Here is a 25,202-nt window from a genome sequence, read left to right on the forward strand (position 1 = left end):
CGAACTCAACCACCACTCAATGATTGCTATTGCATGCAAGGCAGCTTTACAAAAACTATCACAGTAAAGTTTTGAAGGAAGTTATAAAAATACCTTTAATTTCATTATCTAAGCCATCTGATATTAAGTGATCAGTATTCTTGTTTGAAATGGCAGTATAAGGACAGTCTTCGTAGCAATCCTACCAGAAGGGAAAAAGAAGTTAGGACTAAGAATGTGAGAACATCCTTTAAATAAATAAATAAATAAATAAATAAGTAGCAGCTGTTAACTTAAAGTTCACTAGAAAAGAAAGCACACTCAGCTAGATGTTCATATATATTCACTGAAGCAGTTTGTTGAGTCCTTAAGGTCCCATACTATTGTACAGATACAATCAACAGAAAGCAAGTATCTTCTGGTTTGCTCAAAATAGTAACACTGTCAACTAAAGCAAGCAGCTTCAGTAACTGATTGGAGCCCTTACATAGTAATGCCTACAACAGTAAATATATGTTCCTTAAAACAACTCCTGAACAAGCTTAAAAAAAAAAACAAAAAAACAAAAAAAACCACCAACAGAATGTGGTACAGTTGACATGGAAAAAAGACCAAAACTAATTCATGGTGGAACATTGCTTACTGGCCCTCTTAATATCTTACAGAATGCAAACGGCTTTGACAGTATCAACTAGATTTGGTAAGGAACTATGATTCACACATTTTTTAGTTGTGTACAGTTAGAAAGCCAAGACAGTAAAAGGAAAATTCAGAAGGATTATATTTGGTCTTGAAGTTAAAAATACAGACTTTTATGGCAAACAGAAACAAATAATCTGAACTAGCGTACACTATCATTTGCCACTCTTGAAAATGAGAGACTAGATTTGACTGCAAGAAACAACCATAAAAGGAACCATGCAGCAAACTACAGGACAGCAGGAAAAACAAGAATTTTGAAACTGAGGAAATTAATCAAAATGAAGGTATGAACAGACACTTCTGCTATCCATCACAGGCAAGCTCAGGAATTATTTCAGTTTTCCTTTCATTCTGTTATTTCAGGTAGTCTCTCCTTGAAGTCAGGTAGTGACTTTAAGGTGCACTGAGGACAGCTCTTTAGAAGAGGACTTGCCTTACATCCTCACACCAAGGACAAGTTAAAAAAAAAAATATCTGAATTTTACATAGCTTAACAACCTATTCTGTGGAAACACATACATAAAGCTAAAGAAAAATTTAACTGAACTAAAAATCATAAAACGATGAAGGTTGGAAAAGACCTCTAAGATCACCCAGCCCAAACATCCACCTCCACCAATATTTCTGCATTATATCATGTCTTTCAGCGTAACACCTAAATGTTTCCTGAACACCTCCACGGGAGGCATTCTGTTCCAGCACCTGACTGCTTTCAGAGATTTTTTTCTCACATTCAACCTGAATCTCCCCTGGCACAACTTGAGGTTATTCCCTCTCATCCTGTCTCTAGTTATGTGGGAGAAAAGGTCAACCTCCACCTCACCACAACCTCCTTTCAGATCATTGCAGAGAGCTATAACGTCTCCCCTGCCTTCCAGAAGAAACAATCCTATGGGCATTTGTATTCACATTATAAGTTGTTTTTGAAACACTGCAGTACCTGGTTCTGAATGGAGTTTTTCTGAAGATACTGGCTCCAAGGGTCTGGTATCTGCTCATCTGTTCCTCTGTTAGATACTCGAGAATTTATTTTCAGCAAATAGCAACCCTGAGTTCCATACCTCTGCTTCATCTCTTCATAAATGGAGTCAGCTCTGAAAAAAGAAACAGTAACATATAGCCTGTCTTGATATTCAACCAATTCCATTTGAAGTGTTTACCACAAGCTACGCTAGGCTATTTACCCACAGAATTTAGAATAAAAATTTATGTATTTAAACTGGTTCCTGGCACAAGAATAAAACCAACAATCTCTGAGAACTAAATCGACAAGCCAGCAAACAAACCTTCTACTTCAAGAAGCCAAAACTAATTATTTTTATCTTATATAAAACAAAAATTAGATAAAAAATACTACTTGAAGGCTGCCATGATAACTGCACACAGGTTAACAGATAATGTTGCGTGTCTAATCCCAGCAGCAATTTATAAACATACACATTTTAGTTCAATAGTTAATCTGAAGGCAGACCACCTACCTTTGCTCTTCTCCTGAGCTTACATCATGCAATAACACATAGTACTTGAGTGTGTTTGGTATAAACCATTTTGGATAAGAGTATTCACTACTATGTTGAATACGATGTTGTTCTTGCGACAGCTTCAGAAATTGCTCCACAGGCTCTGGTTCACTCGAAGAAACTACAAGCATACCTAAACTCATGTTAAGGTCATTAACCCAAAAAACTCAAGAACAGCCAATGATGATAAAATAGGCAATGTATAAAATAAACATTGCACACATCCTGTTTATCTTATGCCCATAAAACACATTCCCATAAGAGCATGTTTAACTTGAATTCCTTCTAAATTTCAATAGAAACAGTATTTAGATGGTTGTTTAGCTAACATTTGTAACTGAAACAAGAACTTTGTTCCAGTTTTGAAACTGAATCCGTGTTTAAGCTGATACACAACAGCTAATACTTTTATGTAATATTTCAGATCCAGATCAAACATGAAACCTGTTTTTTCTGTACAAAAAACAGATGTTCACTTCCAGTGCACTTCATTTTCAAATGCTCAAAGAGAATGCAGCTTCCTTAAGATATCACCTCAGCAATAATAACAGCCAGCATTCATAAAGATAGCAACACCTGCTGTATAAAAAGCAGATGCGTTCCAATTTTTACCTTAATGCAACTCCATTATCACTAATAAGGAACAACCTGCTCTGCCACATCTGTTCACCAAACTAAAGACATTAAATCAAAGATGACAGAAAGCAACTTGTAGTCCAATTGTTACTGCAATGTAGTAGTCAAGGGTCAGAATCTTTTTTTTTTTTTTGCCAGATTAATTCTGTGTAAGATTCTCTCAAATGTGACCAACATATCTATTCCACTACAGTGGAATAGCCTAGTAGATTCATAGTAATGAGTTACTTATTAATTAGAAACAGAGTAAGTGTTATGAAAACCACAGCATTACCCTTAAAGTAAAGCTTAACAGCAGCTACAACATAAAACACTGTATATTTTCACTATTTCACTTTCCCTGCAGACAAGCAAGTCAGGTTTAAGTCATGGTAACGAAAATGCTGTGAACACATTTAGGCATCTTTTTCAGACTTCTTTTTGCCTCAAACAGCTGAAAGTCTGTTTAGTTTTTTGGTTTTTTTTTTGGTATACCCTTTCTAATCTCCCTCCCTCCATCTGCTAGCAATGCTATGAAAGGCCACAGGTACATCCCAAGCACACAGATCTTTGCTGTGATTGAGGTATAGCCAGCAGATACCTAAATAGCTATAGCAGAAAATATTCTAGGATGAGTAAGCTTAAGTAACATGTATAAGCTTAGAGTTCAGTTTGACATACAAAGAAGTATGCATTTTATTACAAAGAAAACCCCAAACTCTTAACAAAATTATCCTGTATACTCAGACATATCAAAAAGGGTATATTTCAAAGCACTGTGGCAAAAAAGCAATTCTAAAATTTCAAAGTTTCCTGCATTACTGCAGCCAGATTTGTGTAACGCTTAAAGGATACATGCAACATAGTGGTTTAGGAACTCATGATCTGATGCAGGCATGGACTGAAGAAAGCATTCTCTGTAAGACTCAAACCAAGGAGTAGTAGCTGAAATACACAATAAAGTAATACTAAATGAAATTACTTAGCCAAATTTCAGTGTAGTCATTTATAAAAAAGGAAACATGAAATACTACACCTGAAAGTAAAACTTGCAAACAGTCAGAATTTGCATGGCAAATAAAGAAAGAACAATCTAAAAAAGAAATTTCAAAATATACACTGGGAGGAAAAATTAACTCTTTGAATCAAATCCTGTGAAACTGAACAGCATCTTAAGTACCAACTTCTTCAGTATTTAGGCTCACCTATTCAGTTTGTGTAAGAACTCCTTACCACCCTCCAAACACAGAGACTTGGGAAAGTAAAAAACAAACAAAAAAAAAAAAAAAAAAAACCACAGAAGTTCTTCTATCATTGTATTTGCCTACTGTAGGAATGTTAACAACTGAGAAGCAAAGTTAAAAATTAACTGTGTAAAAGAACCAAGAATTACCAAAGCCCTATCCTGACAGCTTTTCTGAAGCTTTTTGAAAGTGTTGTGACTTGGCTTGACAGCAGTCCTCTTCCATTCTCCTGGCTAAAATAAATAGCAACAGTTTAGTTGTCAGCTGACCAAGCAGAAATCCAAAAAGCTAACAGTTCAGATCTACGCTGTCCATTGGTGCCTTATTATATTAACCGGTCATGTATAAACACCCTTTTACAATAGAGACTTTAATGTTTAAGAATATCATCTTAAGGGAAGCAAAGCATATCTGGGATATTCAAAGAACATAAACTTAAGAAACTTGTCTGATTCTTCCTACAACGGTATAGCCATGAAATACTTGCTCCTTTCAGAATTGCTTTACTGTCATCTTAACTCTGCATCTCCTTCGCCTACACAGAAAAAAAAAAGACCCTAGAGATAAACTAGTAAATTTTTAATGACCTGACTTCACTCTGGATTATAAACTTTCAGTGTAAACGTACCTGCAAATTAGAAAACAATAGCTGGTACAGAAAAACACATTAATTTCTGAAGGTATTTGTTTTCCTTATAGAGCACCAAGAATACCTATTGCTCAATTCAACTCATGTAAAGACTCTCTAAAACTGACCTCTTCCTGCCACCTCCCAAATCTTTAATTTTCTGGCAGACTTCAACAAAACTGAATTCAATTTGTATGTTGCAATTATCTTCTAATGCACTAAGTTAATGCTTTTTGCTTCATCTTATATTATCCAGCCATCCAGCTGTGCATCAGCTTCATGCACAAAAGAATCAGATATACTCACATCTTACAACTGAACCCAGTCTACTATTCAGTACATCTCACATTACAAGTGGATCAATAGAAGGCAAATTTCTAGTGTTCACATATCATCTTTCTAACTAATTGCTCTTTGATTTACGGTATAAAAAAAGCTTTCGGTTTTACTAAGCCTCTCTTGTGTGCATAAATATATATATATATATATATATATACACACTTTTTTTTTTTCCAGTTATTTGAATAAAGAAAAATAGTTTGTTACTAAAACAAGCCATGAGAAAGTGACTCACACATATTTTTCAGAAGTATAATAAAGCCTTGTAGTGAGAGTTCAAATAAAACAAAGTTAAACTAGACCCCACCTTGAGTACTGCGTTCAGTTTTGGGCACCTCAGTACAGAGAGGACATCAAGGTGCTAAAGCACGTCTAAAGAAGGGCAACAAGGCTTGTGAAGGGCTTGAAAACGTGCCCTATGAGGAGTGACTGAGGAACGGGGCTGTTTTTAGTCTGGGGAAGAGGAGGCTGAGCGGAAACCTTATTGCTCTCTTCAAACACTTGAGAGGTGATTGTAGCGAGAGCAGGATTGGTCTCACTGGAGACAGGATGAGGGGAAATGGCCTCAAGTTGCACGAGGGTAAGTTTAGGTTGGGTATCGGGAAAAACTTCTTTACAGAAAGAGTGGTTAAACACTGGAATAGGCTGCCCAGGTGATTGAATCACCATCCCTGGATGTTTAAAAACCATTTGGATGTGATGCTCAGGGAGATGATTTAGTGGTGGGTTGTTAAGAGTTACAGTGGTATGGTCAGGTTGCGGTTCAACTTGATGATCTTTAAGGTCTTTTCCAACCTCAGCAATTCTATGATTCTGTGATTAGGGTAAAAATTATAGAATGTAAGTATGACAGGACTCCTTGGGTTGGAAGAGACCTTAAAAGCCCGGCCAGTTTCACCCCATGCCATAGGCAGGGCTGCCACCCACCACGTCAGCTGCCCAGGGCCCCATCCAACCTGGCCTTGAATGCCTTCAGAGATGGGGCACCCGCAGCTTTTCCAACTCATATTTTAAGTTAATCCAAATGTTAACTGCATTTTCATTTCAAGCTCTAATTTCAGTCTTCTCTTTTTGTTGAATTCAAGCACAGAAGTTTAAGAAATCTGACAGATCCACAAACAGGAATGCACTACATCTATTTCTCACCCTTTCAAATTCAGCCTAATAAATGTAACTGAATTCCCTCAACATACCTACAATAAACTTAAACAGTATTCACTCAGGGCTGTAACTATTTATATAAGACATTTAAATAAACATGCACCCTACTGAAAATAAAAACAGTATTAGAGGAAAAACTTCATATTATTTAACATTACAGCAACGCACAGCAACACTGTCATTCAGGAACACAGGTCTGTATGCTTTTCAGTTTTCCAGTATATGTTTACAGGAGGTTAAACAAGAGGAGCTGAAATTTAAGTACCCTGCTAATTTGTTCAGACCTGTGTTTTTTTTGTTTGTTTGTTTGTTTTGTTACTTCACAAAACAATATGAATTTGATGGATACCAGTATCCTAGCACATTTAGAAAGTATTCGGCAGCACATAAATAAGACACTTTTGAAACAATAGCTATTACTAACCAAAGGCATAAGACTTACGTCTATTTAAAACTGAAAAACACCAAAATCTGGCCATTTTATAGATCACAACATCAAGCTTTGCTTAGGTTCAGAGGTCAATAGCCAATGCATTTTGGTAGAAACAAGTCTTACAGATGTGCCACAAAGCTTTTTGTTTTTTAAAGGAAGTCTTACACTAGAAAGAATGTCAACATAGAGAGACGTGCTCTGGTACAGTTCATAGTTCAGTTTCAGTTTGCAAAGCACCTCTATCCAGTAAGAGGGGAAAAAAAAAAAAAAAAAAAATCTATGGAGAAGCAGGAAAACATGTTTGAAATACAGAACAGTGACTGTATACATTTCCATAGGACCAAACAAGGCAGTGCTTTTATAGCTTCAAATCACTTCCCTCACCACACCACTACACACTCATAGGACTCTATGGAAAGGCCAAATGATTTAGATTAACAGCAGCAGAAATTCAGTTTAAAGAAAAGTTAATCAACCACCACCAGCACTTCAAATTCATTTATTTTAGGGAAAAAATGGAGGAACACACATCTACAGCAAGGTAAGTGCTAAACAGTTGTAGAAGATGGTAAGAAGAGGTGGATGGAGCACATAGAGAAAGGAATATAAAGGGCAATTTGGCACCAACCACAAAAGATACCTGAATAAACCGTGGATGTGTTCAGTTCCATGAAAGTCTCTTTCCAATTATTGTACCAAGGAACACTAGCTTTAACTGAGCGATCTGATAGAAAAAACATGGTATTATTACACTAAAATAGGTCAGGTTCAAACACGCTATTGGCTTTTACGCTCTGGTAGCATGAAGGAGAAAAATCTATATATAAAAATCTATCTATATAATCTATTCAGGACCATCAGGGACAGACATTTAATTCCAGATAATTTAAGTCATGAACATTTCAGGCTCCTGCACATTTCACAATGTGAAATAGTTATATGTAAATACAATTGTATCTTTCTAGTAAGACTAAGGCACCAATTTCTGAAATCTCTCAGCTTGTGATAATACAGTTAAAAGGTTTGCTGCTGGATGGCTGCCTGCTTCAAGCTGTGCCAGGGGAGATTTAGGCTGGACATCAGGAAAAACTTTTCTGAGAGTGGTCAGGCACTGGAATGGGCTTCCCAGAGAGCTGGTGCAGTCACCGACCCTGGAGGTGTTCAAGGAACATCTGGATTTTATGTTGAGGGACATGGCTTAGTGAGAACTATTGGTGGTAGGTGGATGGTTGGACTGGATGATCTTGAAGATCTTTTCCAACCTTGGTGATTCTGTGAATGGAAATAAGAACCTAACGATTGAGAGACAATATGTGAGAATTATTTACTGCTGGAGCCTCAGATGTGATATGAAAAACAAATGGAAAGATATTTTCTTCCAACGCTACAAAGAATGGCATGATAAAGTCACAATCATTCTATTCCCCTGCTTTAAAACTGAGGCTAACAGAAATATTAAGACACATTCTCTGCACTAAAACAATTTTGCTTTCCTGAGAGTCTTCCAGTCTCCAGAACTCAAACAGACAAAGATTTTCAAATTAAAACAGCAAGCAAATAACCCAACTTCTCAGATAAGGAGGCATGGAAACTAGAAAACAGCTCTCAAAAATAAGAGAGTTTTCAGAGCCAAGTCTTACTATTGATACATCAAATCAAGTTGAAGATGTAGCTTCCCACATTAGGAATTGAAATTGTAGAATTATGCATTTTTCATTATCAACATTAAAAAATACAGTATCAGCTACTAATCTTCATGAATTTGCTGTTAAAAAGAAATTATGAAAACTCTGTCTTTTCCTATAAGAGACTCAACTTCCTCACTGCATGCCTAACTATGCTCAAGTAAGCCAAACTATGTACAGCAAATGACTTATATTTAAATAGGGCAATGCATACATGCTTTGAATTAAGTATGTACTCAAAGGCTTTAATGGATTAGGATTTAAACTGGGAGGAGTTTAATCTTCTCAGCTCTCAAGATCAGATCTCAATTGCTGTTATTCACTATGTCTTACCCTTGGAGATTGGGGAAAAAAAAAACATTGCTAAACCGTTCTTCTGATCATTCTGACATTGAGATACAAAGCACTGAGTTCAACAGAAAAAAAAAAAACAGTGAGGCAAAAATTTGCTCATTTTTCCTCAAAACTTCTTTATCCATCAATTGTTCGTGACGACTTTATGAACTGTAAGCATTAAGCAGGAGTGGACCAACAAAATAAGCCAGGAGGTCTCACTTCAAAGTAAGCCCATACATTAGTAATAACAGTAAGTACTGCAGATTTGTCAAAAAAAAAAAACAAAAAAACACTCTAATCTGATAAGCTAATTAGAAAACCAAATTGAGATCGTTTTCTATAGCATAACATTTTTTTTTTTGCAGAAGTTCACAAGAACTACAACACCGGGAAACAAATTTAACCTAGGAATTACTAATTGCATTCAACTATTCTTTTGAAGTGTATAAAAACAAAGCTACCCGAGTCAATTTTTAATACTGAAAACTGCAATTATCAAACTGATCAATTCTGAAAGCAACTTCAACGTATGCTACAAACTTGATAGCAAGATTAGAAACCTTACAGTACAAACTAATTTGAATTACAGAAAAATACAACATCATTACTTACCGCTAATGTTGAGATCATAATCTCCAGCTGTGATTACGTTAGCTACTAGTCCTTCAGCAGGCTGACTGATAGACACAACATCATTCAGAAGCTTCCGAATGGCACCATGCTGAGGTGGCTGAGTAATAATGTTGTTGACAGCAATCTTCAGATTTTTAATTACGTGAAGCTGATTATTAGGATCTCTCATGTGAACTGAAAGAAAGGAAAAAAAAGAGTACAGTTGTTACAATAGTTAACATAAATTAGCATTTCTCCAGCAAACTTTCTTCAACATTTCTCCATTGAACTTCACTACCAATTTAATATCTGAGTCCATAATAACTAAGCGCCAAAGAATGAAGTAGGGATTAGGGAGAAGGAAAAAGTTACTTAATGCTCAACATCAAGTTCATTTAGACAAACTGAAAAAGGTAAGCAGAGCTTAGTTCAGAAGCCTTCCAGAAGGAAATGATATGAACTTTAAATACTGGTTTCAGAATTACGCAGAAGCCTGCACAAAACAGTGGATTGCTGCATGCAGCCACAAAAACACAGGGAAAGTGTCCACAGATAAAACATTTGTGCAAGAACCACAAACAAATGACAAGTGTTTAAGTTAGTTCAGAGAGACTGCTTGTCTAGAGAAAATTAAGTAGATGCTTGCCAATAAAAGTACTCCAAAAGATAAGTGGATTCACTATTAAAATGAGCCTTATGTTAACATCACACCATGGTTTATGCTGCCTGGGCTTTGTGTTACTTATCCCCAAAATGATGCCCTCTTTTTAAGAGGTACTTCTCTAAGAAATCCACCAGACAGAGAACACTGTGAAAGAAATTGTCCCAAATCCACAGGAAACAAGCATCTGAATTCTAGTACCAAGTCTAGAGGACAAGTCAAAGTTCAACAAAGTTGATTATCAAACAAGAATATTTCATAGAAGGTTAATGTTGAAATGGCACACAAATGCATGCACGTAGTTTCCTTTGTTTTGCATATAATAAAAGCTAAACTATCACAGGTAGAGATCACACTTTCTTCCTCTAATAATATGGAATTACTTTTAATCCCCACGTCCCTGCTTTTGTTTTGTGGTTTCCTGTTTTTTGGTCTTTTGTTTGTTTGTCTGCTTTTTTTAGTTATTGTTTATTTGGTTTTGTAAGGGGAGGGTATGGGAGTGGGCATCAGAAGACCTGTCAGTGTCCTGAAAAGTAAGAAAACCCTTCACAAGAAAGTTAGTCTTTACACTTATCTGTATTGGTCCACCTTCCAGTTTAAGGTCTAGCTTATTCATTCCTTCTAGAAAAATGACCAGGCTACAATCTCTCCTCTATCTTACAGATAGCACTACATTTTACCAGAAGCAATAATTGAGCTTCATATAATTTGTAAACGCAGAGCTCCATTTGTAGAATTGTACATTCCTCTTCCCCCTCCCCCACCATATCAGATAGATGAATTATTAATCCTCAAATTACTAACACTACAGCCACATGATTGCTGAAAAGATTAAAAGCAAGAGGAACCAGCAGGGACACAGAACTAAGAGACCAATTTGTCTTTACCAGTGTAGCTATAAGAAAGCTCATCCCTGCTGTCCTTCCTACAGCCATAAACATGGGAAACATAGAAAGGCACATACAAGATATAGATGAGTCTTTTGGCATACGTGCAACCCTAAGGACTACCAGGAAGAACATAACTGGACATTCAGAATTCTTGCCTTAATCCCTAATAAAAATCTATTACAATATTGTATCTATAATATTACAATCTATTACAATAGATTGTGGACTACTGAAGGAAATATACAATGAGATCTCAGACAATCTTTTGTCCAAGGTAATAATGTGCACTAGAATATCTTTCCTATCAGAATTTAAGAAAACTCAAGCACTGGCTAAAATGCTCACTAAAAGAATTTTAACATCAAACTAAGCTCACCAAATAAACAGCCTTCCCCCTACACTTCCTTATTTAAAGCTTAGAATCAGACAGCTATGAGAAGTTCCCCCCTTACACTTCAAGGGCAAAAAAATGATTTGGCTAAAAAGTAACCACAGCTATCTTGAAAGGACACCTGTTCCTTCAGCTATGTACTACTACTTCCACCAAGACAGCATTAATTCACATAACATTTTTAGAGCACCATAAAAAAAAAAAGAGGTGCTATGTTAAACAAAACTTGCCTACACAAAATGTGTTTGTTAAATTCAATAGCAACCATCACCAACAAACATGGCAGTTAAAAAAACATACTGCTGCTTTAAGAATAAGTATGAAGGTATAAAATCTACAATACACCTTGTAATAGCCCTTATTACTTTCAAGAAAGAAAGCTTGGGATTTTGTTTTTGTCTAAAGTCAAAATTTAACTGGAAAAATGAAGTTGCTCTCTCAATATATATTTTTTTAATTATTTATCATTCAATAACAAGAGTAGTTTAATTAAGAACATCTATACTACTACACTTAGAAGCACTCTTAACTTGCACTCAGGATTCCCTAACATCACTACTTGCTTATGTTGATGTAGCCAAAAATATCCTTGCAACCCATCAAGTCATTCAGGGGCAGAAGTTCATCAGTCAATTAGTACTGACCAGTACTTAGCACAGAGGGCCACTGCATCTATCCTGTATGTCTGTGGGCTTCTGTTTGAAATTAGCTGATCTCCTTGGGCTCAGCAAGAGCAAGAAGCAAATGGTTCAATACCACCTGAATAGCCAAGCAGCAGTCTGTGCCTTCATCTCTCTTAACGTTTGAAGAATGAGCAACAAGTGCACAGCAGAAAGTCCAGCTTTGTTTTGACGAACAACTATTCTGAACATAGAGCAGGACTTTCTCTAAGGGAGAGCACTGATGAACTGTGGTAAACTACAGAAACCCCAGACTACAGAGAAGAATCTATACTGTAACTGAACTAAGAACACAGAAGCAAACCAGTAAAGGACCTTCTCAATTAACAGAAGAGTTCAAGAACCAACATAAGTGCACTAATGACATGCATGAATACAAAAGCTTATATTACAAATTCAGTGAAGCCATCATCAGGTAAAGAAATAAGTACTAGTAAGAAAACTACACCCTATTTCCTTCCCTATTAAGAAAATTAGTGCTTAAAACTGAAGTCAGCAAAACAATCATAAATAGTAAAATAGCCATTGGAGGCAGGTGCACATGCACACAATCTGCTATGCTATACGTTGCCTCTCTCTCTTTCTCTCTCTCTCTCTCTCTCTCTCTCTCAATTGGCAATGAAAAGCACCATGGAAAAATGCTAATGGCTGGCCAAACCTACTATCACATAGCAATTCAAAAAACTTTACTGTTTCCAGAATCTCATATATGGGATACAGTTAGCAGAATTCATACAACAGTGATTGTGCAGACTGCAACAGGCACACTTTCCTGTCACTGACATCCTTGTATCTGGAAGATAAGTGAAACTATTTACTGTTGTGCAAACTCTACAACAATTTTACTGCACTTAACTAGTTCTCTGTCTGAAGAAAAAGTACTTATTACCAATCTGCCTACCCTCACATGTATACCAGCTTCCACCCTGAGAAGTTGCTTACTGCACACAGCAATGCATTTTCCATGAAGCTGGCAGAAAAAGCCAGACTTGGAGTGAGTAACTGCAATCCAGCCAGCAGTGTGCTGAACACTGTGACAGCACATATAGTAGGGTGGTCACAAACTTCACTGCACCCACTTCAGTGTATGAGTCCTCCCAGCCTGGGTCAGGCCTTCAGAAGGGTACTTTTTACTATCAGTTTGGCAGCTTAGAGAGAACAGTAAGGATGTCTTTTCCCAAACATTCCTCTTGACAATCTCACACCTGTGCTTAAGAAATGAAAACTGGATCACAGTGATTTAGATAAAAACAAGCATGTTTGTTTGTTTATACAACTACTCTATAGAACCTACAGAACACCTATCACAGAAATATCAAGTTATGAGTTAATAAAATTTAAATAGTAGAGCTTTCCTACGCAAGCTTTCAGAGGAATACAGAAAATCATTACCAGTATACCAACTAACAAGATCAAAGTCTTACAGCACATGGAGGGAATTTAAACTTTAGCCATAACCAACTCCTTAGAGAGTAAAAATAGGAGGAACAACGGTTCAGTTTATAGGCACTGATATGGCATAGGGATCTACACTTACACCGAAATACCGTGGATGAATGAGATTTGAAGGTTCCTTAACTGCTACAGTAGTCAGAACAAGAATAGTTACAACTGAGCAACAAGAAAACTGAAAGTCCTTCAGAATGATTGCTTCACTTTGAGCAGTATGCCTCGTTTTATTTTCTACTTTTTATCAAGGAACCAAAACAGATGTTCAATAATATTAGGAACTTCAAAACTTCAAGGCTCTGATCTTCTGCCTTTGTGGTTTTGTTTTTGTTTAATCTGTGCTGCATTCCACATAGCTCAGGAGTGCTAAGATCACAGAACCATAGAATGGCCTGGGTTAAAAAGGACCACAATGATCACCTAGTTTCAACCCCCTGCTATGTGCAAGGTCACCAATCACCAGACCAGGCTGCCCAGAGCCACATCCCTTGAATGCCTCCAGGGATGGGGCATCCACAGCCTCCTTGGACAACCTGTTCCAGTGCATCACCACCCTCTGTGTGAAAAACTTACTCCTAATATCTAATCTAAACCTCCCCTGTCTCAGATTAAAACCACTCCCCCTTGTCTATCACTATCCACCCTTGTAAACAGCTGTTCCCACTCCTGTTTATATGCTCCCTACTTAAAAAAAAAAAATTATAAAAAGACAAAAAAAATTATAATGAAGTAATGCTCAAATATGACTATTATGATTTCTAAGCTTGCCAGAAAATAAAGGTAAACTTTCACATACACTGGCTTTCAAGTTGTTGCTATTCACTTAAACAACAACACAAAACACCTAGCTTCAGAGACAGCACAAGCCTCATCTTCTTGCTCTGTTTTCTCAACACAAGACACAAAGCTGAAGTCTCTCTGAGCTAAGTGTCTGCCAAAAACCTAATATGACAAAAGCCACCGCACTGCTACACTGATGAGCAGTTCTGCAGTTCTTTTCTGATAAAGAATGGACTGAAAAGCATAGATTAGATTAAGTTAATACCTGTTTTACATATTAAAGAACCTGATTTTTTTTCTTTGAAACAGTCAATTCCTAGTTTTACTGGAATTCTATACAGCTGTTTTTATCTATGACATATAACCAGTTCAGTTCTCGCCTTCTGTCTGCACAGCCCCCACTCACAGGAGCATCAACAAAGAAGTACATATGACAAAACAAGAGGTGAAAGAATCATAGAATGGCTTGAGTTGGAAAGGACTCCAAGGGTCATCAAGTTCCAGCTCCCTTGCCTCTTGGCAGGGCTGTCAGCTGCTAGATCAAATACTAGACCAACTACCCAGGGCCCACCCAACCTGGCCTTAAACACTTCTAGAGATAGGGCATCCAGTCTCCCTGAGTAACCCATCCCAGCAGCATCTCACCATTCCCTCAGTAAAGAGCTTCCCCACCAGCATCTACTCTAAATCTCCCTCCCTTTAGTTTTAAACCGTTTCCCCCGTCCTACCGCTATCTACCCGTGTAAACTCCTTCCAGAATGCTGGTTGTGACTTCAGCTGCAAGACCAGCCATGCTTTCCGAAGCTGGGTAGCAAGAAGGCACACAGCCAGAGCACCCGCTCCAAACATAAGGCAGACAGCAACTCGGACGAACACGCTTTAAAGATACCTTTTCCCTCGACCCTGCCGCCTTTTGCCATGCCTCCAAGAACAGCCTGACTTCCAAGGTTACACAGAGCAAAAAGAAAAAAAAAAAAAAAAAAAAAAAAGCCCAACAAATGGAAGCAGCCCAGCCAAAGGGCAACCCGGCCAGCCCGGGACGCCCGGGCCCCGCACCGGTAGCCCGGAGTAAGGCTGCTCCCCCCCGCCCTGCCCCTCGCCCCCGCGGGAGGAAGGGAGCGGCGGCGACTTCCCCACCCCCACGGCCGGCACCGACCTTCCGAGGTGAGGCGGCAGAAGGGCTTCACCAGCTCGGCGAAGCTCAGGTTGTTCCTGCGGGTCAGCCGCTCCGCCTCCTCGCTGCACAACGCGGCCACCAAGGGCACGAACGAGTCCTGGATGAACTCCTGCACCGACTGCACGCACTGTGCCATCGCCGCCACCGTCGGGGAGCCAAAGCAGGACCCGTCACCTCGTTCCGCCGAGCTCCGCTTCTCCTGCCGAGGCCGCAGCCGGCCGAACACTCAGCAGGCGGCCCGCGCCGCCATGTCGCGCCTCCGTCGAGCGCCTCGGCTAGCGCCCGTCCCGGCGGCCCCCGCGCTCGCTCATGTGATTGGCCGCGAGGGGCGGGGCCGAGGGGGAGGCGACGGTGGCCGCGGGGTGGCCGAGGCTCAGCCCCGCACGACGGAGCTGTCGGCGCGGTCCGACGGGGCGGAAGCCGCTGGCGACCGCCGCTTTCTGGCAGGTAGCGACGGGATCTCGTGAGGCGGGTGGTAGTCGAGGCCGTGGTCGCGGTTACAAGCTGGAGGAGGTCAGGGAGCGCTTGAGCACCGTTCTCCTTATTCTGCGGTTTAAGTGTGTGATCTTTTAAAAACAAAAAGAAGATGAGGTTATTTCTGTTGATAGTACAGAATGAATCCATCCTGGTTGAAAACCCATTCCCAGCTCAGCTGCCCAGGGCCCCATTCAACCTGGCCTTGAGTGCCTCCAGGGATGGGGCACCACAGCTTCTCTGCGCAGCTGTGCCAGTACCTCACCACCCTGTGTGTAAAGGATTTCCTCCTTATATCTAACCTAAATCTCCTCCCTTTTAGTTTAAAGCCATTCCCTCTTGTCTTGTCACTATCAGACTATGTAAAAAGTCGGTCCCCCTCCAGCTTGTGAGTTCCCCTCAAGTATGGAAGGCTGCAATGAGGTCTCTTCAGAGCTTTCTGTTCTCCAGACTAATCAACCCCATCTCCCTCACCCTGTGTTCATAAGAGAGATGCTCCAGCCCTCCAGTCATATTCATGGCTCTCCTCTGGGCACTCTTCAACGGCTGATCCTGGAAATGCTATCCAAAAGCTACTCAAGATGGCATTAAAAATATTTTGGTTTTGATGGATACTAGAAAAAGTCAAAGGCCAACTTTCTGCAGATATTTATGGTTCGTCCATGTTTGGAAGCTCTCCAAAGAGATAGTCCAAAATAATGTTTCCAGAGATAAAGTAGGACCTCCACCTGGCATGTGGAAACAACAGTGCATTTCCCCCATCCCCCTTAATCCTGTGCTTCAGAACAGCACACAGACTACATCTGGTAGATTGATATGGAGCAAAGAAGTCCCAGTCCTAACCACAACTGATTTGACATTAAAAGCTATTTTTAAATATTGAACATCCTGGTGCCTTTTTAGCAGAGATTCAGTTTCACTTCCCATGTTTTCCCATGGCTTAGAACCTTTGATTCAGCCTCTGACTCGTTTGCTCTACCAAAGAGACAGTAACACCCCCAACTTCAAGGAACACAGTAGCTCAGTGTGTTTGTATCTCAGATCTGTTTGCTAAAAATACCACTGTCAGAGGATTAAAATAACATCATTTACAAGGCAGAAGGTACATCTGAAGAAATGTAATATATCATCTTTAATTACTTCTATAATTCCCAAGCCTGTCAATTTGGGCGCAAAATTTTGCTTTTAAAGTCAGCCTACTAATATGTAGGATTAACAGTTGATAGAATTACAGAGGGACTGATAAGAAGTCATAATCATAATCCCAAATTCTAGCCATCTGGATAATTTAGCTGAAAATACTGCTTCTTTTGCAGAGGAGAAACAGAAGTGGAGTTATGTGGGAAAGAAGTGAGACTGTGTAATGTGATAGGGTGGGACAGGGATGTCTAGATAAGAGAATGAAAAAGTAAGAAAGGGTGTCTTGAAGAAAGCAGAACAAAGAAAATCATGGAGACAAAAATATGTCCACTCTCTCAATTGTAAAAATAAAGAAGGCATTACTGAAAAAAACTGATCTTGAAAGTGCATAGGCTCTACTGCTGTTGCTTTGCTGCTGCAGGTTTGATTTTTCACTCCCTTCCACCCTACCATGCCAGGTGTGGAAAATGGTACACTTTAGCATACTTGACAGAAGTCATTAGAAGGTGATTTTGCAAGCAAGTCCATATCAGGCAACTAGACCAGTTGCTTAGGCTGTGGATTTGCTCCCTGCCAAAGCTGGGGCCACAGCCACTGCCCCAGCACCTACAGGTCTTTCACACACACATGGGCACATGGCTAGTGATGCAAAATCACATCCTCACATCGTAGGTTTAGAGGTAGGACAAGAAAGGATGATATATGTCCTATGTATATTTGGGTAAGAAACTGATACAGCTCATGCAAACATAAAGGTGAGACAGAGGAAGAGGTAAAGCTTGTTGTTAGTTTATTGGGGGGGGGGAGGCCTGGCTGGTTGGAGTTTGTTTTGTTTTTGCTTTATTTTGTCTTTTACTTCAAGACAAAGTAGAACTACAAACTTCAGCCAGTCTGGAGCAACCACTGTCAATAAACCTGCTGCCCACTGGAAGAAATAATACTTCTATCGATGCATCTCAGTGGGAATAAATTTCAGAAACAGCACTGCAGCTTCACTTTCTCTTTAGGAAGGTAGCAACACGCATATACAAGATCCTGGATTTGTGCCAGTCACACAAGGACAAAAATTAAGTTTGACACGCTGTGTCTAGTACTGACATACAGCAGAAGATATAATTTCCTTGAGCTACATGCTGTAGCTTTTAATATGGTCAGTTTTGATTGTGGTTTAAGACCAGATACTATATTTCTAGCATATGCATTGTTGCTACCCTAGTCCACAGGGAAGCCGAAAATTTTCATGTTATTTGTGTGTGCTTTCTGGAAGATTTGAGGTGCTGAACTTAAACATTTTTGCTATTCAGTTAAACTTCAATATTCTGAGTAAGACAGCAACGTTCTTAGTACAGAGGAACTTGCAAAGGTTCCTTAACAGTAATCTTTCCCTGAAAAGAGAATAGTGTCTCACTATTGTTTTATTGAAACAGATTTTCTAGTTCTCCATTTCTACGTATTTAAGTAAGTACTGTCGGAGGCATAAGGAGAAAATTAAAATGATTCGAACAGTAGATTCTCAGTTAACAATCAACTATTTCCTGGATCACATAGGGCATTTTTCCTAGGTATTTAGTTACATAAATAAAGCTCTGTGTACTGTAAAATCCTACAATAATAATAAATGCATCAGAACAATACTGGCAATTTTCTATTGTTCACCAGATATTACTCCTGGGGATAAAATCAATTTGAGATTTCCTGTGTTTTGTATGATAAGAATCTCTTGTCTGTCCGCAAACAGATTACTTTTCACAGCATTACAAATCCATCAATCAATAAAATAGACCAAACCAAGCAAACATGTTAAACATACTTTTCCTCAAAAATAATATTAATGAAAAAATCTATACTTAAAGCAGTGGTGGAATTTTTAACTGCAAAATGTATCTTAATACACAGCAAGCAGTTAAACAGTCATAGAAAGGTCATCTCAATATTACTAGTATTTAATAGTCCTAACAGTCAGGCAGATGATTCATCTATCAGACCTCAGGCCAACTGAGGAGAAAGAAATACAAATTTAAACAAAACAAAGAAAAAAAACAGCCTCTATTGTATGCAAAAAGATGGGACAAGTAATATTTTCAAGTAACCATTTTGTTATCTGAGTTTGCACCATTCCTTGACAGCACTCTGTTTAGATTCCTTGTGAGTGAAAATGATTACTTTTTTGGGGAAAAAAAAATATAGAAAAGAGAAAGAGAAACATGGAAATTTTTCAGATTAAGGTCATGATCCTATTTCTCTTGGGAAAAGTTCTTCTAAGTTCCGTGTTCTCTGCATTTTTTTGTGTCTGGAGAGTTTAGGGAGAGCTTGAAACAGTCCAAATAGCATGTAAAACCTTTGAGCTATGCCCTGTTTAATAATTCTTTCAACCCTAGTTGTAGCTGAATCAAATCAACAATAAAAGTAACTACAGGGCGTTCCTATTTATCTTCAGAGCCACCATGTGCATATCTACTTAAGGAGCGGATTCACAAAGGAATTCAAGCCAATCTTAGCCTCATTTACTGATGTAAGAAAACAAAACAAAACAAAACTTTTTACCTCCATAAATCTGGCTCTGCTTCTCAAGTGGATGGACAGTGCACCATTGGCTGAAGAAAAGAACTAAGACATCTGAAAATTAACCCTGTTTTTAAAGTGTTCCAGCTTACCACTTGACCAGAGTTGCACCAAACTGTGGCTGAGCAGTGGCTCAGAGCAGGAGCTGGGACCAGGTCTTGCAAAGGAAACCTGGGCTGTGAGCAACCTCAGCCATCTGCAGAAACAGCAGGGAGCTGATAAAACCTTACATGGCATGAAATGGGCATGCAGGGACAACATAGAGGACATAACTTTGTCACAGTTTCGGTTTGAATGAGAAGCAAGCATGCTTTGGGTTTGTGTGAAGGAATGATTTTAGATGTAACTGAACTATAAAGTGCTTTCTATGGGCGCAGTCATTACGTTCACTCAGCCCAGAAGGCAAAAAGTATCAGCTGATCCAGTCTACAAAATTCACTTCCAGGCTGCACTAATTGTAAATATAGACATAGCTATGCCTTCCATTCTGGGGTGACTTCAGTCATTTACTGCTGCCTGCACTGAAAGCACTGCTGCTGTTTGCTCAGCCAAAAAGCTGACAACAGAGAGGCAGTGTTTGTGTAATTCTGTTTATTAATATTTATCTTTCCTCATAAGTCTTCCTGCTGAATGAAGGAAATGTTACTTATATTGTTCTATACTATTCAAGTTCTGGAGATGCACTTTCATCTGAAGCATAAAGGAATTAACTCTGGTCTGAATTGTTTTGTCTCTGGTATTTGTCGGAATGTAGCTCTCAGCTTGGGAAGAGATGGAAGGCAGGGAGAAAGAGTAAATATCCTCTTTCAGCAGCTTTCAGATAGCATATTGCCTACAAGAGAGTCATCTACACTGTTAGGAACTAGAACCGAACAGATAATTATTATTTTTCTATTTGGGAAAGAAAGGAAACAGAGGAAGGAAAAGCGTGTTGGAGTCTGATAGTGCTGGCTCCTAAACTGGAAAAGCACGACCACAGGATATAATCTCTTTCTTCCACTTCTTGTTTTTGTAACAGACATGACAAGGTGAAGTCTGAAAGAAAACCAAGTGATTTGTTACATTTGTTACATTTATTCTTCAAATTGATCAAAAAAGCACTGATCAGGCAATACTATATAAATAAAACAAAAGGAGGCATAGGAAGAAAAAGAAACAAAGAAACACCAAGAAAAACAAGAACAACAACAAAACGACGTACAAAGCTGTATCTGGGCAGTACTGCCAGGAAAAAGCATTGGATCCAAATCTCTGATTAGATGAACAGGGCATAGTAATGGTTTCAGGTTAGAAAGATTAAACCTGATGGGAAGTCCTTGTGGCTGAGGTGGGAGGTTTGGTGGTTCTATATGGGAGCCCCAGATACAGTCTGCATCAGACAAAAGGAACTGAGAAAAGTACTAAAGAAGGTTTTTAAAGTTAGTTGGCTTTCAATAGATTATTTTTCTATATGCTGACAACCAACAATAAATTTCAGGTACTGCTTTTTTTCATTACTACTTCATGAAAGAAGCATGGAAATTAAGTAATTTCATGAATTAACCAAAAGATTTTATTCTTTCTCTTAAAATGCTAACAATTAAAGTGTACGTAGCAGGATTTTCCCTAGTTCTTCAAGGCACAAGGGCATGTTAGAGATTACAGTTATTTTATAAAACCAATGTAATGGCTACACATGCTGTCACCTGGCAGTATGCATCTAATTGATCTTACTCAATTACTTAATTTTATGACTCACTTTAGCAAAGGTTAAGACATTAATGTTTTAGAAGGCTATGCTGAATAATATAATTGTTGGAGATTACTTTCTCATATAATAGCTTCATTAAAAGCAGGTAAATAGAGGAAGAGTCATCCCATCAGGACGCTCACTGAAACTGAATAAATATCCTATTTCAAAGCAACAGCATTACTGTCTTACGTACGTATGTTTTCTAGTGTCTCCTGTTTTGAAGTGGGAAATACTTGCTTCATTTTGACCTGCATAAATGACAGTAAACTCAAGTGAGAAACTCCTCTACTATTTTAGCATTTTTAAGCATGACAGGGAACAAGAAGGAAAGGCAGCTCAGTGGGCTCTTTGTAAGCCTGTCAACAAATATTTGTACTTCAACAGTATTTTCAACTGCAAAGCCATGGCTTATGCGTGGGTGGGAAAATGTGCTGTGGTTCAGAAGCAATATTCACTATATGCATGTGCAAGATATACAAGGGAAAATTTATTCCAGAGCCTTTGCTACGGAGCAGTCTCTCTGTATCCAGTCCCATTCTGTTATCCCAGTTTCCTTAATGCACTTTTAGTCAGACAATCTGTGGTCATAGGCTGAGTAGAGTATTCTAGTCCTTGACTGAAGGGACTTCTGAAGCCACGTTTAGGGATCAGGAGGGAACAATGTGCCGTGTTTTTTCATACAGCCCTGTGTTGTTATGATGTTTCCAGTTCTTCTCTGTCAAGGTGATGCTCACATACCTTCACAGGAGACTACATTCTGTAAATATCATGGCTTTGATAACCATTGTTGATGTCATCCTAGCAGGCAAATATCAGTATCTTCAAGATATTGCCTCCTAGAACCTTCTCATCCTTTCATTGTATTTGGCTACTTCTTACTCTTTTAGAACTAAAGTATATGAGCTTACGTTTGGCTACTTCAGAACGCATGATAGTTGAATGAGCCCAGTTTATCCTGGAAACCAGATTGATTCTGTAATGTCAGTTGTCATCACCATTTATTACTTCTTCTGCACTTTTGGCTCTGCAAAAACAGACCCAAAAAAACCCAAAACATTATTTTAATTTTTAAATTTGTTTCCAGATTATTCATGAAATTATTACCAGCTACTGGGTTTTTAAGGTTTTGATGCTATTTTGTAAGATCTGTAATATAACATTTTTTTCCAATGTGCCTTATTATACAATACTAATTCATTTTAGTTTGAAGACCACAAAGTATCAAGTTAAATACTGTTCCTAAGTGTATTACCTCAGCACAGTAGCAAACATCAATATATTTTTAAGTTCAGCGAAGAATAACCTGAGTTCAGCTGATGAGGCCTTTTTCCAAAACTCTTAGAGAGTGTTAATATGCTTTTATTGACTGAACTTCATCTTTTACATTTTATAAATTATGAGGTCAACTATGTTGTATGAGTTCAACTTTGCAGGATTTCCATTGTACACTCAGCAAGGCAGAAAACTCCTCAGCTAGATCTTCTACAGTTATTGACTGAAAGATATCTGTGCACTCTTTTTACCATGTTTGTTTCTAATAAATGTGGTTTAGTATTTAGCTTGTAGACTGGCAAATTGTACAATATTCTGATCAGATATAAATACTTCATTTTCTCCTTACCAAATACCACTAAGCAGCTAACCACTGAACATATTTTGCATCATTAGCTTTCTTATGTCAACCTAGTACCAAGCATTTACTGATGCTTTCACTTATTTTCATAGAACCACAGGAGTCGCCGTCACCTCTCTGCGAAGCTTTTTCCAGTGCTTCTTCACTCTAACAATAAAGAAGTTTATTGTGTTTACACTTTAGGTTTCCTTCTATTGTCTCTAGTTTTACTAGACTTGAATTTTCTTTGGCTTTGTTTGGGTGTTTTTTTATTGTCATGTTTATGATTGCTATCTACTTTTAATTATTGGCATTCCTTCTTTTTCCAGAAAGAGCTTTTAATAAAACAGCATTTTTTAATATCTAAAATACTGTGGAACATTTACCATGTAATTAAATCTTCTGATATACATCCTAATTTTTGTTAAGACCATGATGTTTCTTGACCTTTTTTTTTTTTGTTTTTTTCTTTTTTAATAGAAAACAAATCAGGCAGATGTAGAGAATTTATCTACATATGTGCCTATGTGTATCTCACTGTAAGGTAACTGTTGAATCACAGCCTGAAGCACTGATTGAGCACCTGAGGAAATGACCAGGTTAGCCCCAGGAGCACAGGTGAAGGCAATTCACCTGTGCAACCAGAAGGGGTGGAGCCTGGCTGCATTTCTCTTAGACCTCATTTAAGGGCTGACTGCCACTAGGGAAGGATCTCTTCCTGGAGATCTCCTTGGTGGAGTCTTTCTGTGTGAACCTGTAATCTTCTGATGTGTGTGAACAATCACCTTCCCTCCCTTTATAGCACCTTTCTATTGTGCCCTTCCATCATTAGACCTCTGGTATAGTACCTTTCCCATGATACTAATCTGTCCAATTGCTACACCCAGTAAATACAAACACATAAGTAATGCTTACTCATATATAATCACATATGCGTATGAAAGAGCGTGGCTGAGCCTGTGCTCTGTCTGCCTTTGTTTGACGTAATCAGTTGTGACCACTTTTCTTCAGGCAGTCACAAGCTTCCAGCCTAGCAAACGTTCTACCTCTACCCACCACGCTCAGGTCTGTGTGTGTGGTACCTATTTTGTGCTGAAAAATTGTTGCTAGTAACTCCTGAAAACTCCAGTGCTCCAATTACCACTGTCTTCATGGCACTTCTTCATATATCAGTGATTATAATGCCAGTTTTACTTTCACATAGCATTGACAGGCACTTAAGGGATTATTTGCTTTTTAAAAAATATATATTTTTTCCTTTTAGCACTGATGACTAAATGCTTTCCATACATTATTCATATTTATATTACATCAAACTGTAAATTTGTGACATACTGGAAAAACTACAGTTTTGGCCCCTGATTGATTTTTCTTTCATAGCTTTTGTGTTTCATTATCTTTCAGTGGTTAATGATACTTTATGGCATTATATTATTAATGTAGTGATACAAATTAAATTTGTGTGTAACTGAAATCTAAATCTTAACCAAGTGGCACCAAAAGTAACACAACGATAGACAAGATAAGAATTCAACCTTGGTATTACAATTTTCCTCATGTTGCATTTGGTGCTAAAGATAAGCAGTAACTTACAAAAAAAAAAATGGATTGACTTGATTCCATCTGACAAGATTTCACATATGCTGGAACATATTTTGTTGCAGTTTCTGTAAAAATGGATACTGTTGTTTAGCTTTATTTAAAATTATTTTTTGTTTTACCTAAGATATTCTAAGATGTTCTTACATTTGCTTTTATTATTCATCAGCAGGTAACTTATGAGTAAAAAGTGCACAGGAAATATTGCTATCCTTCTGTTGTTATTACAAATTTGATTTGGCGTGTTAATAACATGACTGTCAAAACTGTTTATATTTAAAAGTTCAGCAGAGATAATCATCACTATGGAGTTTGGGCTCAAAAAAGGGTGACATCTGCCTCCAGAAGCAAATCTGTGATGGAAATTTCCATGCAGATCACTTGACAGGAGATTACAAGTTTTACTGCAGGCCAGATACAAACTGAGAGATACAGAACATGCAGATGCTTTCATCTTGGGGTTGCCAAATCTACTGTATTTCCTTCTTGCTTTCTTACTCAAAACCCACTCAAAAGTGGGTCATACCCAATTTTGCTTCAGTAAAAGCATTTAAGTAACAAAATATGCATTGGATTCTGGAAAGTATATACTGAGACACACACAGTTATTGGTCATTCTTAGTAATACTACATTCAAATTTTCCCAATATTAAAGAAAAATATCTTTTCATAATAAATAATACACTGCCCCAAAGATATTGAAACACACTCTAACTGTACCTAACAGAGTAGGTGTAACCTTCAGTCAAATGAGAAAAACCTAGATAGATTCCAGCTCAACTACGTGCATCATCAAATGTA

General features: G+C 38.3%; 1 protein-coding gene across 4 annotated transcripts in view; it reads right to left on the reverse strand.

Moving 5' to 3' along the window:
• TRAPPC8 (trafficking protein particle complex subunit 8) overlaps positions 1 to 15,502 on the reverse strand; it is a 48,899-nt gene extending 33,397 nt beyond the window's left edge. For 2 of the 4 annotated variants that reach the window (XM_042869098.1, XM_042869097.1), the window contains exons 1-7: positions 15,262 to 15,502; positions 9,255 to 9,449; positions 7,262 to 7,345; positions 3,672 to 3,761; positions 2,160 to 2,334; positions 1,622 to 1,775; positions 94 to 181 (exon numbers count right to left, since the gene is read on the reverse strand). In XM_042869098.1, coding sequence (XP_042725032.1) covers positions 94 to 181; positions 1,622 to 1,775; positions 2,160 to 2,334; positions 3,672 to 3,761; positions 7,262 to 7,345; positions 9,255 to 9,449; positions 15,262 to 15,418 — 943 coding nt within the window. In that variant the 5' untranslated portion in view covers positions 15,419 to 15,502. The remainder of the gene's footprint in view (positions 1 to 93; positions 182 to 1,621; positions 1,776 to 2,159; positions 2,335 to 3,671; positions 3,762 to 7,261; positions 7,346 to 9,254; positions 9,450 to 15,261) is intronic. The other 2 variants (XM_042869099.1, XM_042869100.1) reach the window with 2 other exon arrangements.
• Between the last annotated feature and the right edge of the window lie 9,700 nt (positions 15,503 to 25,202).

This window comes from Lagopus leucura, unplaced genomic scaffold, assembly GCF_019238085.1.
Source record: "Lagopus leucura isolate 7727_CA_CO unplaced genomic scaffold, USGS_WTPT01 Super-Scaffold_100002, whole genome shotgun sequence".
NCBI lineage: Eukaryota > Metazoa > Chordata > Aves > Galliformes > Phasianidae > Lagopus > Lagopus leucura.